Source organism: Pelophylax lessonae, assembly GCF_965119305.1.
Source record: "Pelophylax lessonae genome assembly, chromosome: 13".
Lineage (NCBI taxonomy): Eukaryota > Metazoa > Chordata > Amphibia > Anura > Ranidae > Pelophylax > Pelophylax lessonae.
This window is the reverse complement of record NC_138780.1, coordinates 51,790,438-51,803,440: the sequence shown is the minus strand read 5'-3', so window position 1 is coordinate 51,803,440 and position 13,003 is coordinate 51,790,438. Positions and strand designations below refer to the sequence as shown.

General features: G+C 45.8%; 1 protein-coding gene across 1 annotated transcript in view; it reads right to left on the bottom strand.

The window, feature by feature from the left end:
- Positions 1 to 13,003, bottom strand: part of EIF2S1 (eukaryotic translation initiation factor 2 subunit alpha) — a 48,663-nt gene that overhangs the window by 23,161 nt on the left and 12,499 nt on the right. The window contains exon 3 of the mRNA XM_082242582.1: positions 9,513 to 9,592. Coding sequence (XP_082098708.1) covers positions 9,513 to 9,592 — 80 coding nt within the window. The remainder of the gene's footprint in view (positions 1 to 9,512; positions 9,593 to 13,003) is intronic.

Genomic DNA, 13,003 nt, shown 5'->3' with positions numbered 1-13,003 from the left:
CGGTAAGTTCTTACAAAAATCCATTTTTCTCTATCGCTCATTGACAGACGTAGTCTTCTTGATTCTCAAGAGCTGGGACATCCAGAAGCAGTGCCACAAATGAGGGGTGGGATTGACAAAATCAAATCCAATCTAGTAGGCCCAACCGGTGCCAAACTAGAAGTTTTTAAAGGCTCATTATAAACAAAGAATGAGACTAAAGAAAAATTTTCCAACGGAAAAAACCCTCGAGGTAGACCACTGGTCTCCTCAAATTGCGGCCTGCAAAACCTTGCGGCCAAATGAGGCATCAGACGATGCCATAACATCAACTTTATAATGTTTAGAGAAGGTATGCACCGACGACCAGGTAGCCGCCTTGCACACCTGGACCACTGACGCCTGATGGCGAAAGGCCCATGACGCACTAAGTGCCCGAGTGGAGTGCGCCTTAACAGGGAACGGGGGCTCCCGACCCTTAATAGAATAAGCCTGCACTACCGTCTGTCTGATCCATCTGGAAATGGTCGCGGCAGATGCAGGCAACCCCTTTTTGGGTCCATCTGGGATCACAAAAAGTGAATCCGTCTTGCGAAACGAGTCTGTCGTTTTCAAGTATACCCTGATCGCCCGGACCACATCCAAGGAGTGCAAAGCAAATTCCCGAGGATGACTGGGCTTAGGACACAGGGAAGGCAATACAATTTCTTCATTCAGATGAAATTCTGAAACTACTTTTGGTAGGAAGGATGGATTCGGACGAAGAACCACCTTATCTCTATGAACCACCAGATATGGTGAACGACAAGATAATGTGGCCAGTTCTGACACCCTGCGTGCAGAAGTAATAGCCACCAAGAAGGCCACCTTCTGGGACAACGTGGGTAGAGGAATCTCCCTAATATCTTCAAAGGGAGGTTTCTGAAGAACCGACAACACTAAATTAAGATCCCAGGGGGGTAACGGCGCGTGCACTGGCGGAGCCAGATGTCGCACCCCCTGGATGAAATTCCGCACCAAGGAATGAGTAGCCAAAGGCTTCTGAAAGAAGATGGCTAATGCTGAGACCTGACCCTTGATAGTACTCAAGGCCAGTTTCTGCTCAACCCCTTGTTGCAGAAAAGCCAATATTCGACTAATCGAATAAGACCGAGGACGGAACCCCAAAGGTTCACACCATGCAATGTAGGACTTCCATGTGCGATGATAAATCTTTCTGGAAGTCGCTTTCCTTGCTTCAACTAGAGTAGGAATAACTGAAGCTGACAAACCTTTGTCCTTCAGCACCTGGGTCTCAATAGCCAGGCCGTTAAAGCCAGCGATCGTAAAGCAGGATGGAAGATCGGTCCCTGAGACAGTAGATCCTCTCTGAGAGGAAGTCTCCACGGGACGTCCGCCACCAGTCTGACCATGTCGGCGTACCAAGCTCGACGAGGCCAGTCCGGAGCTACCAGGATTACTGGGATTCCTTCCTCCTCTACCCTGCGAAGAAGTCTTGGCAGTAACGCGAGAGGAGGGAAGGCATATATTAGCTGGTATTGCCCCCACGGGGCGATCAGTGCGTCTGCGGTTTCTGCTAGAGGATCGCGGGAGCGAGCCACGAATCTCTGAACTTTCCTGTTGAATCGTGATGCCAACAGATCCACATCCGGGGTGCCCCACCGTAGGCACAACTGGTGGAAAACGTCTGGATGGAGGGACCATTCCCCCTGATCCAGGGTCTGACGGCTGAGATAATCTGCCTGCCAATTCTCCACCCCCGGAATGAACACCGCAGAGATTGCTGGAACAAATCGTTCCGCCCAGCGAAGAATGCAAGCCACTTCTTTGGCCGCTCGGACACTCTTGGTGCCCCCCTGGTGATTGACATAAGCCACGGCCGTGGCATTGTCCGACTGGATCCGAACCGGGCTGCCCTGGAGCTGCTCGGTCCAGTGAATCAGACAAAGTCTGATCGCTCTCAGTTCCAATACATTTATCGGTAATCTGGATTCTTCCGGGGACCAAAGTCCCTGGGCAGATAATTGACCGAGAATTCCTCCCCATCCGGATAGACTGGCATCCGTGGTCACTATCGTCCAATATATTGGCAGAAATGACTTTCCCTGGCTGAGCATTGGAGACCGAAGCCACCAAACCAGAGACTCTCTGGTCTGTTTGCTCAATCGTATCTGATTGTCCAGGGATTCCGGATTCCGATTCCATCTGAGGAGAATCTCTTGCTGAAGAATTCGGGTATGGGACTGGGCAAATGGGACTGCTTCGAATGAAGCCACCATCAACCCCAGAACCCTCATGCACGTCCGAAGGGAAGACCAGCTGTTGGACAGTAACAACTGGACTGCTGATTGAATCTTTCGAAGTTTCCCTACCGGAAGGAAAACTCTCGTCCTGACTGTGTCTAGAATTAGACCCAGATATTCGAGCCTCTGGGTGGGAACCAGAAATGACTTTTGCTGGTTCACCAGCCACCCGAATTCCTGTAAAGAAATCATAGTAATTTCTATGTTTTGTAGCAAGGTCTGAGGAGATTCTGCATGAAGCAGAAGATCGTCTAGGTAACCTAGAATCGATATACCTCTTTGGCGCAGAAGTGCCAACATAGGGGCCAACACCTTTGTGAAGACCCGCGGAGCCGTGGCGAGACCGAAGGGTAACGCCACAAACTGATAGTGGTTCTCCTCTACGGAAAAGCGTAGAAAACGCTGATGTCCTGCGAAAATGGGAATGTGAAGATCGGCGTCCTTGATGTCTATGGACGCTAGGACATCCCCTGGATGCAGGAAGGCTGCTACCGTGCGAATGGACTCCATTCTGAATCTTCTTATGTAGACGAAAGAATTGAGCGCTCTTAAGTCCAGAATTGGACGCACTTTGCCCTCTTTCCTGGGTATTGTAAACAGGTTTGAATAAAACCCTTGAAACCGTTCTGTGCAAGGAACGTGGACTACCACTCCTTGTTGTAGTAGATCTGTGACTGCTCTCCGCAGATCTTCTAGACGATCCGGAGATAGTCGGATATTGGAAGGGAAGAATCGCGCCGGTGGGAGAGATCGAAACTCGATCTTGTACCCTGACTTTATGACTTCGCAAACCCATTTGTCCGGGATTCTGGAAAGCCATGGATCCGGGAACCGGCGAAGAGGGGGCGGGCTTTTGCTTGCCCGACCACCGACCCCTGACGCCTCCTGCAGGAGCTTTGGAGGACTTAGTTTTTTCACCCGCTGGACGAAAAAACCTCTTGTGAGCAGAAAAAGAAGGCCCTCGTCTTTGACGAGTTCCTTTACCTTTAAAATTTTGCGGTAAAAAGGTGCTTTTTCCACCGGTGAGATCCTTAATGATCTCATCTAAGTTGGCTCCAAATAGACGCTCTCCTGAAAAGGGGATATTAGCCAATGCTTTTTTGGAACCTTGGTCGGCTATCCAACCTTTTAGCCACAGTGTACGCCTGAGAACCACTGCCGAGACTGACGCTCGCGCCATTAATGGAGTGGCGTCTAACGCCGCATCACATACAAACTGTAACCCCTGTATCATTTGTTCCAACAAATCTGATACCGCCTGAGGGACTTCTTCTAAGTCCCGGCGTAACCACTTGGTCCATTCAGTTACAGCCTGCGAAACCAGACCAATAGCAATTATTGGCCTGAAAGCTGATCCAATCAAGGAAAACATGGTGCGAGACATAGCTTCTATCTTGCGATCCACTGGATCTTTAAAAGACGGAGCGTCTTCCAAAGGAATAACCGTGGCTTTATTCAATCTAGCAATTGGTGAATCCACCACAGGTGGTTCTGTCCATTTCTTAATAAGGGTTTCCTCAAACGGATAACGCCTGTCAATGCGTTTGGAAATATTAAAAGTGCGTTTTGGCAGACGCCATTCTTCATCGATTGGATTGCCAAAACATTTGGGCAATGGAAAAACCTTTGCCACTTGATGCGCTTTTTAGTCCCAAAAGGGATCTCAGTTTCAGCTATTTCTGATGGAATACCCTGTAACCTTAAAGTCTCTTGAACAGATACAATGAGTGCGTTTACCAACGCTTCCTCTCGGGCTATGGCAGATGCCGAAACATCCTCCTCACTGTCTGAAGAGACAGGACCCGAGACACCAATACCAGATGAAGTACCTGCAACTGCAGAAATAGGCTCAGAGTCTGAATCCGAGGTTTCAGATAATAAGGGGTTAGGCGGGGGTCGCTTTCTTGCGCCCTGTCCCTGACAAGCCACTTCCACCCGGGACACAAAAGTTTCCATAATGGCTGACAAAGATTCAATTGTCAATGGGGTGCTGGAGGATCCCGCAGACCCCTCGAGGGGATCCGGAGGAGATACACGAGTGGCAGGGTCCATGTTAATACAGGACACTTTTGCCAGCAATAAACAAAAAAACTTTTTTTTTTTTTTTTTTTTTTTTTTGTGCGTCTCCCCCTAGCGCAATAGCGCCCCTCAGAGTACCTGCTTCTCGATCCCAGAGAGAGAGAGAGGGACCCCCAAGGTTCACCAACCGATGCAGTGCAGTTTCCAACAAACTGCAGCCAGCGTCTGTCTTACACAGACTGTAAGGAGCTGTTTGCTTTTTCCCGGGCAGAAGGCGTGGCTCCGCCCCCTGTGTACGCCTTCTGGCGTTCCCAGCCCTCCACGAGGAAGCTGGGCTCACAAAACATGGCCGCCCCCATAGAAGAGACATAAGACTCCAAAAACATGGCGGCCGGCGTGACCTGAGGACATACATGCATTCGGTCTACGGCAAAATGGCGGCGGACCGCCGATATCGTCTTCCCAGCACATCCACCTGCACTCTGCTGAGAGGTGACATATGGATCTACAGAGATACACTGCACATAAGGTAGGATTATACCTCCTATGTTTGCTGTAATGTTACAGTCTGCTGGGTAGAGTGTTAGCTCTTGAACCAAGTCCACTTCCCACAAACACATGCTGTATTACAAGGGGGACTTGTAAGTGTCAGATATATACTGACCATATATGGAGGGGCCCATAATATATACTGCCTCATAAATGAGGAAAAAAGGGAACGTTTTACTCACCATACCGAACCGACAGGCACCCTCTCTTCATAATACCCTCTCCACCGAGGTGGGGGTTTGTGGACGCCTCGACTCTCTGGTCCTGGCGTCCAAGCGAGCTTTTAACTCGCAAAGTCAGTCCCTTTACTGGGACTCCGTCGCGGCCGACTCAGCGCACTGGTCTGCACGCGCTTTTAGGCAGAAACCGGGGTGACCACTGGATCTCACATCCAGCCCGTCCCCGCATACTTACTTGAATATGTCGCGGCCGACCAAGCGCAATGCCTGGTCTGCACGCGCTCGTAGGCCGGCTGGGGTGACCACAAGTGTCGCCCAGTCCGGCATTTTTGCTTGAAGATTTCACAGGAAAAAAACACTGGAGAAAACTACCTAAAAAATGTCTTTTTCTTAAAGAAAAAAAGTCTTGCCAGGACCAAAAGATCCCAGCAAGGAACTTAGGTCCTTACTCCTGACTAGACAGAAAAAAACTGATTCCCTGTAGCAGAGAGAGGGAGGATATACCCTCAGGGACTGCCCCCTAGGGTGGAGCCAGAACGTTTTGTCATTCTGCCTAGTCCTACTCCTGCGGAGACAACATAACCCAGCTCTTGAGAATCAAGAAGACTACGTCTGTCAATGAGCGATAGAGAAAGACAGTTTTGGAAATGTATCAAGGATCACATGGCTGATGTGACCCTTGGTATAGTCGAGAAACCCACTGCTAGCCATTTTGCCAGAAAACACCAATACAAACCTGATAGTTTGAGATTTATGGCCCTAGAGTATGTACAGTGCCTTGCGAAAGTATTCGGCCTCCTTGAACTTTGCGACCTTTTACCACATTTCAGGCTTCAAACATAAAGATATAAAACTGTAATTTTTTGTGAAGAATCAACAATAAGTGGGACACAATCATGAAGTGGAATGAAATTTATTGGATATTTCAAACTTTAACAAATAAAAAACTGAAAAATTGGGCGTGCAACTATTATGACATGCATCTCCTATCGGAAATGCTTTGGCCCAAGGCCTTCAGCATTTTTCTTGCATGTACCTGCCCCCCTGTGGTCGGGGATGTTGGCAATGACAGAGGAGGCTATGGGACCCATCCACCGATTCCCCTTAAATATTAGGCCTTGCACATGGTCCGGGTTTGCTGTTCATTTTTACCGTTCAATTTGTTTAGTGGACTTTAGGCTTTGTCCTGACTATCTTGTATTTCCTTGATGCCCCAAATCCATCTGTGCATCTCCACACGCATTGTTTCTTTGCTCTGGACACTCCCAATTAGGGCGGTCACTCATTTGGGTACCTCCGGTACTCAGCCTACGACTTAAATAGTTCTCTCCATAGACTACTCCCTTTTATCCCCTCATTTTCCTCTCCTCCCACCGCCTTCCCCTCTTCCTTCCTTACCTCCTCCACTCCCCCCCCACCTTATTTTTTGTCTCCTCCCCTCTCTCTCTTGCTTTCTACCTGCGTTTCTCCTCATAGGTGCTTGGTTCTGGCTTCCCCCACTCTAGCCACACGTGTGGGAATCCTCCCTCACATGGGTCTCCTAAAGGTCACCTCCCACAATTTGAGAGGCCTCAATGTCCCAGAGAAGCGCTCGCGTTTGCTTTCTGATCTTCAAAAAAGCAAAACCCAAAAACGATTCCCTACAGGAAAAGGCACTTAAGAGCGACAGCATCCCAAACTAACCAATAGAGACTTCCCGTTGACGTATCATAGTTCTTCACCCATTGCGAAATCCAAGGGAGTCTGCATATTAGTAGCCAAGTTGGTACCGTGGTCACTGATCTCCGTGTGCCAAGACCCTTTGGGCTGCTTCCTACTCCTCAAGGGCAGGGTCATGGATGTGCTGGTCACCTTCGCCAACGTATGCTTCCCCAACACTGACAATATGCAGTTCCTAAGAGGCCTCCTTCCTACACTCTAGGGAGTTCACGGAGGGGCTCCCGATTTTGGGGGCCACCTGAACTTTGCCCTGGACAGTGCACACCCAACTAGATGTTTCCCGTGGTGCCTCACATCTCTCTTATTCTTGTTTGAAGGCAGATTTACAACTTCTACATCTAATTGATCCCTGGAGGTTGTTACATCCACAAGAACGTAAATAACTATTCGTACTTCTCGCAGGTCCACCACACTTATTCACGTCTTGATTATCTCCTAGTACCGCACAAGGACCTACCCAAGATTGTTTCTGCTAATATTGGTGTTCTCATTATCTGGCCATGCAGCAATTCACTTGGCTTTTCAAATTGGCGCAACCTCCAGGAACCCTCCGTCCTGGAGGCTCAACGAATCCTTACTTCAAACGCTCGCTGAACTACAGGCAGCTCTGACAGATTTTTCCATAGAGGGGTGGGTGCTGTGTCCATCAATGAACATAAGAAAGATGGATTTTACGGTAAGTCAAAAATCATTTTCTCTTTCGTTCGTTGACTGACACAGCTCCTTATCTTCTTCACCGTTAGGATGTCCCAAAGCATGGAGCTCAACCATAAACTGGAGCTCACCTGAAAAAAATATATATAAATAAAAAAAATACACCCTCAAAGAGAACCAGTTCCTCTAAAACAGCAGCCTGCAAAACCTTGCAGCCAAAAGAAGCATCCGCAGATGCCAACACATCCACTTTGTGAAAGTATGTACAGACGACCAGGTGGCCGCCTTGCAAGCGCACGATACTCCTAAAGGAGAGCAGCATAACCCATCGGTAAAAGAAGATATGAAGCTGTGTCCATCAAGAACTAAAGCGAAATAAAAGATTCCACTCACATTGTATACAGGGAGTGCAGAATTATTAGGCAAATGAGTATTTTGACCACATCATCCTCTTTATGCATGTTGTCTTACTCCAAGCTGTATAGGCTCGAAAGCCTACTACCAATTAAGCATATTAGGTGATGTGCATCTCTGTAATGAGAAGGGGTGTGGTCTAATGACATCAACACCCTATATCAGGTGTGCATAATTATTAGGCAACTTCCTTTCCTTGGGCAAAATGGGTCAAAAGAAGGACTTGACAGGCTCAGAAAAGTCAAAAATAGTGAGATATCTTGCAGAGGGATGCAGCACTCTTAAAATTGCAAAGCTTCTGAAGCGTGATCATCGAACAATCAAGAATTTCATTCAAAATAGTCAACAGGGTCGCAAGAAGCGTGTGGAAAAACCAAGGCGCAAAATAACAGCCCATGAACTGAGAAAAGTCAAGCGTGCAGCTGCCAAGATGCCACCAGTTTGGCCATATTTCAGAGCTGCAACATCACTGGAGTGCCCAAAAGCACAAGGTGTGCAATACTCAGAGACATGGCCAAGGTAAGAAAGGCTGAAAGACTGGTCCAAGAAATATCTCAAGACTGATTTTTCAAAGGTTTTATGGACTGATGAAATGAGAGTGAGTCTTGATGGGCCCGTGGCTGGATTGGTAAAGGGCAGAGAGCTCCAGTCCGACTCAGACGCCAGCAAGGTGGAGGTGGAGTACTGGTTTGGGCTGGTATCATCAAAGATGAGCTTGTGGGGCCTTTTCGGGTTGAGGATGGAGTCAAGCTCAACTCCCAATCCTACTGACAGTTTCTGGAAGACACCTTCTTCAAGCAGTGGTACAGGAAGAAGTCTGCATCCTTCAAGAAAAACATGATTTTCATGCAGGACAATGCTCCATCACACGCGTCCAAGTACTCCACAGCGTGGCTGGCAAGAAAGGGTATAAAAGAAGAAAAGCTAATGACATGGCCTCCTTGTTCACCTGATCTGAACCCCATTGAGAACCTGTGGTCCATCATCAAATGTGAGATTTACAAGGAGGGAAAACAGTACACCTCTCTGAACAGTGTCTGGGAGGCTGTGGTTGCTGCTGCACGCAATGTTGATGGTGAACAGATCAAAACACTGACAGAATCCATGGATGGCAGGCTTTTGAGTGTCCTTGCAAAGAAAGGTGGCTATATTGGTCACTTGTTTTGTTTTTGAATGTCAGAAATGTAGATTTGTAAATGTTGAGATGTTATATTGGTTTCACTGGTAAAAATAAATAAATAATTGAAATGGGTATACTGTATATTTCATTTTTGTTAAGTTGCCTAATAATTATGCACAGTAATAGTCACCTGCACACACAGATATCCCCCTAAAATAGCTAAAACTAAAAACAAACTAAAAACTACTTTCAAAAATAGTCAGCTTTGATATTAATGAGTTTTTTGGGTTCATTGAGAACATGGTTGTTCAATAATAAAATTAATCCTCAAAAACACTCATTTGCCTAATAATGCACTCCCTGTAAAAATAGAATTGCCTGTATGTTCTCTTATGGGTGCAGCCTCTGTGTACCTTCAACAAAATGCTGTTTCACACACTTCTGGTCGAGGCGTGACATTGCAAGCTCCTCCTCCCTGACTGACTTACGTCAAAATCCCACTGCATCCATATATGTATTTCAGCTTCTATGTATGTACAGGAGCATGCATTTAGTGGTGTAGATTAGTAGACTTACAGTTTTAGACTTGGTGAATTTATCTTCACATTTTAACGCCTCTTCTGGTGACACTCTTCTTTTGGACAAATCTATATACCCTGCAATTTTAAGCAAATTATAAATTAATTATAATCAAAAGTCTTGTTTTTAATTATAAAAACAAGACAAGTTTGTATCACTAAACTTAGGAAAAATATTAGCCTTTTACAAGCATTACAGCTTTCATATCTAATATTGCTAACAATTTACAAGTTTATACTTTACAAACTCCATGATGAAGGTTATGGGTTGTATCATCTCTTACCAGTCACAACAGTAAATCATAACATGTATGCAGTTTGCTTAAAAGTATACAAAAAGCCAAAGTCCTGTCTGGAGGTTATTTGTTGGAGTCTGTCCCTTCACTTCCTGTTCTCCTTTACATGGTGGGTTCTTACTACTTCCTGTTTCAGAACCAGACAAAGTCATCATCCAAATGAATAGCCCCAAAGATAATATAACAAAACCATATTTTGCGAGGGTGAATAGGTAAAGTTACACACAGTGTACTGAAACCTTAAAGCTGGGTTCACATACGGCGCGTTTGTGTTCACCGGTTCAGGTGCCATTCAGGGTCTAATTTTTCCCTGAATTCGCACCTGGACCAGACACTAAAATGCATAAGACCCTTTTCCAAACCGCACCGCAGCCACTCCGGACATGTGTGAACCGGCTCCAGGGCTCGATAAACCCCGGGCGCCAGGTCGCATTTGCGACTAGAATTAGCGACCTGGCGCCTGGGGTGCCCTGCAGGAGGTGTCCTGTCCCTTTTGCGCCCCCACCTCCTCCTCGAGTGCACGGACTGCGCGCCGTCCAAAAATTGAGGCCCCGGCTTTTCGGCCTTCTTCTGTGAGATGAGAGGCTAGGGGAACTGGCGCCCTCTTGTGGTGGCCAGGAGTAATGCATGTTCTCAATGCCTTCCCATCTCCTTCCAAAGAGGAGAGGAGAGGGAAGTTTTTTAAGGCTTCATCTCTGTCCAGTTACCAGGTAAGTGGACAGGGAGTGTGGTTATTATTAATTTATTTTTTAAAATGTAAAAAAAAAATAAATAAATAATAATTTTTTCTTTTTTTATTAAAAAAAAAAAAAAAAAATATATAAATATATTATATATATATATATATATATATATATATATATATATATATATATATATATATAATAAAAAAAATATTTTTTTTTCCCCTCATCGCCGTGCCACAGCCGAAGGCCCCTTTCACACGGGCTGTCTGATCAGGTCCGCCTGTCAGTTTTTCAGACAGACCTGATCGGACCCTTCAGTCTCCTCTATGGAGCGGTAATCTGCCGCCATCTGATCCTGTCTGCCAAAAACAGACGGATGGTGGTTCTATTTTCTATCCATCCCATGGATCGGATCAGATGGCATCGGATGGAAAGAGACAGTCTGTTTCCATCCAATTGCGCTATAGAAGAGAGTGGGGTTCTAGTCGTATTTATGTGTAAATTTAGTATCCGTTTTATTAAATAAAGCTTGGTTGTTTTTTTTTTTTTAAACTAACTGGCTCCTAACTTTTTTAGCTGGCTCCTAGATTTCAGGCAAATTTGTCAAGCCCTGACCGGCTCCATTGAAAGCTGGTCACATTCACATGTTATGCGAAATTGATGTGGATAAAAAACGCATCCAATTTCATATATATGTGAACTCAGCCTAACCGTATATGTTCAATGTAGGTTTGTAAGTTGTAACCCAACTTAGGCCAACAGCTAAATGCACAGATAAAACACAGTTTTACCTGCCAAAGAAATTGCATTTCTGTCCATCCAGTCCTGAAATAGGCAAGGTACAGCCACACAGACCAGCCCTGTCTAGCAGAGAAGGGGACCTGATCTTTCTCTCCTGCAGTTTCACTTTCACTTTCAAGCACCATTCCCACTCTGCACCAATTCATTGAAAGGAGAACCATCTCATCTATTTCTTCCCTAGCAGCATGCTCCTTGCACTGCAGTATGCCTGTTAGCTCACTGTGCTGCTGCTTTGCTCTTTCCCTATGAGCTCTACTGTACAGATTGTTTCATAGACTGCAAGAGGTTGATTCCAGCTCAAATTCAGGTACTTGCACGGCTTGTATTGAAAAAAAAAACGTATTACCGTGTTTCCCCGAAAATAAGCCTGGTTCTTAAATTTGGCACCAAAAGACACAGTAGGGCTTATTATCGGGGTAGGTCTTATAATATAATGTTCTGTCCTGTCCCTCTCTGTCCTCCCTGTGTGCCAAGAATCCAGTGTGAACCGAGTTTAGTGTATATAAAATCCTAGGAAGCACTTTATTAGTTTTATATATGTCCAGTGTGCGTTTTTGTAATACAATAGTGCAGGGCTCGACAATCCCCGGGCGCCAGGTCGCATTTGCGACTAGAATTAGTGACCTGGCGCCTGGGGTGCCCTGCAGAAGGTGTCCTGTCATTTTTGCACGGACTTCTGCGCACGGAGTGCACGGACTTCCGGGCTGTCTGAAAATTGAGGCCCCGGCTTTTCGGCCTACTTGAGATGAGAGAGGCTTCCAATGGGGAACTGGCGCCCTCTTGTGGTGGCCGGGAGTAATGACTGTTTCCACTGCCTGTTTGTTCTCAATGCATTACCATCTCCCTGTCCAGTTAGTTACCTTTGACAGGGAGTGTGGTTATTATTATTATTATTAAATTTAATTTATTTTTTAAATGTAAAAAAAAAAAAATATATATATATATATATTTTTTTCTTTTTTTTTAATTATTAAAAAAATATTTCTTTTTTTTTTCCAATTATTAAAAAAAAAAATTTTTTTTTTTTTGTCCTCATCGCCATGCCACAGCCGAAGGCCCCTTTCACACGGGCTGTCTGATCAGGTCCGCCTGTCAGTTTTTCAGGCAGACCTGATCGGACCCTTCATTCTCCTCTATGGAGCGGTAATCTGCCGCCATCTGATCCTGTCCACCAAAAGCAGACGGATGGTGGTTCTATTTTCTATCCATCCCGTGGATCGGATCAGATGGCATCGGATGGAAAGAGACAGACAGTCTGTTTCCATCCAATTGCGCTATAGAGGAGAGTGGGGTTCTAGTCGTATTTGTGTGTAAATTTAGTATACGTTTTATTAAATAAAGCTTGGTTGTTAGTTTAAAAAAAAAAAAAAAAACTGGCTCCTAACTTTTTTAGCTGGCTCCTAGATTTCAGGAAAATTTGTCAAGCCCTGCAATAGTGTAAAATACCTTCATTACATCACTGCTGTCTCTCATACCATCTCTCATCCTCTCCTCTCATTCCTTGGCTGTCAGAGGGGGATCTCAGCCCCTCCCCTCTGCAGTTTACACAGAAGCGCAGGGTAGATTAGATAACAATAGTGTGAAATACCTTCTTCATTGCTCAGCTGATCTGCCGCCCTCTTCTCCCCCGCTGACAGCTGGGGGGTCACAGAAGGGCCGATGTATCGAAGGTATTTCCCACAATTCTAAATCGAATACCGGTGCTT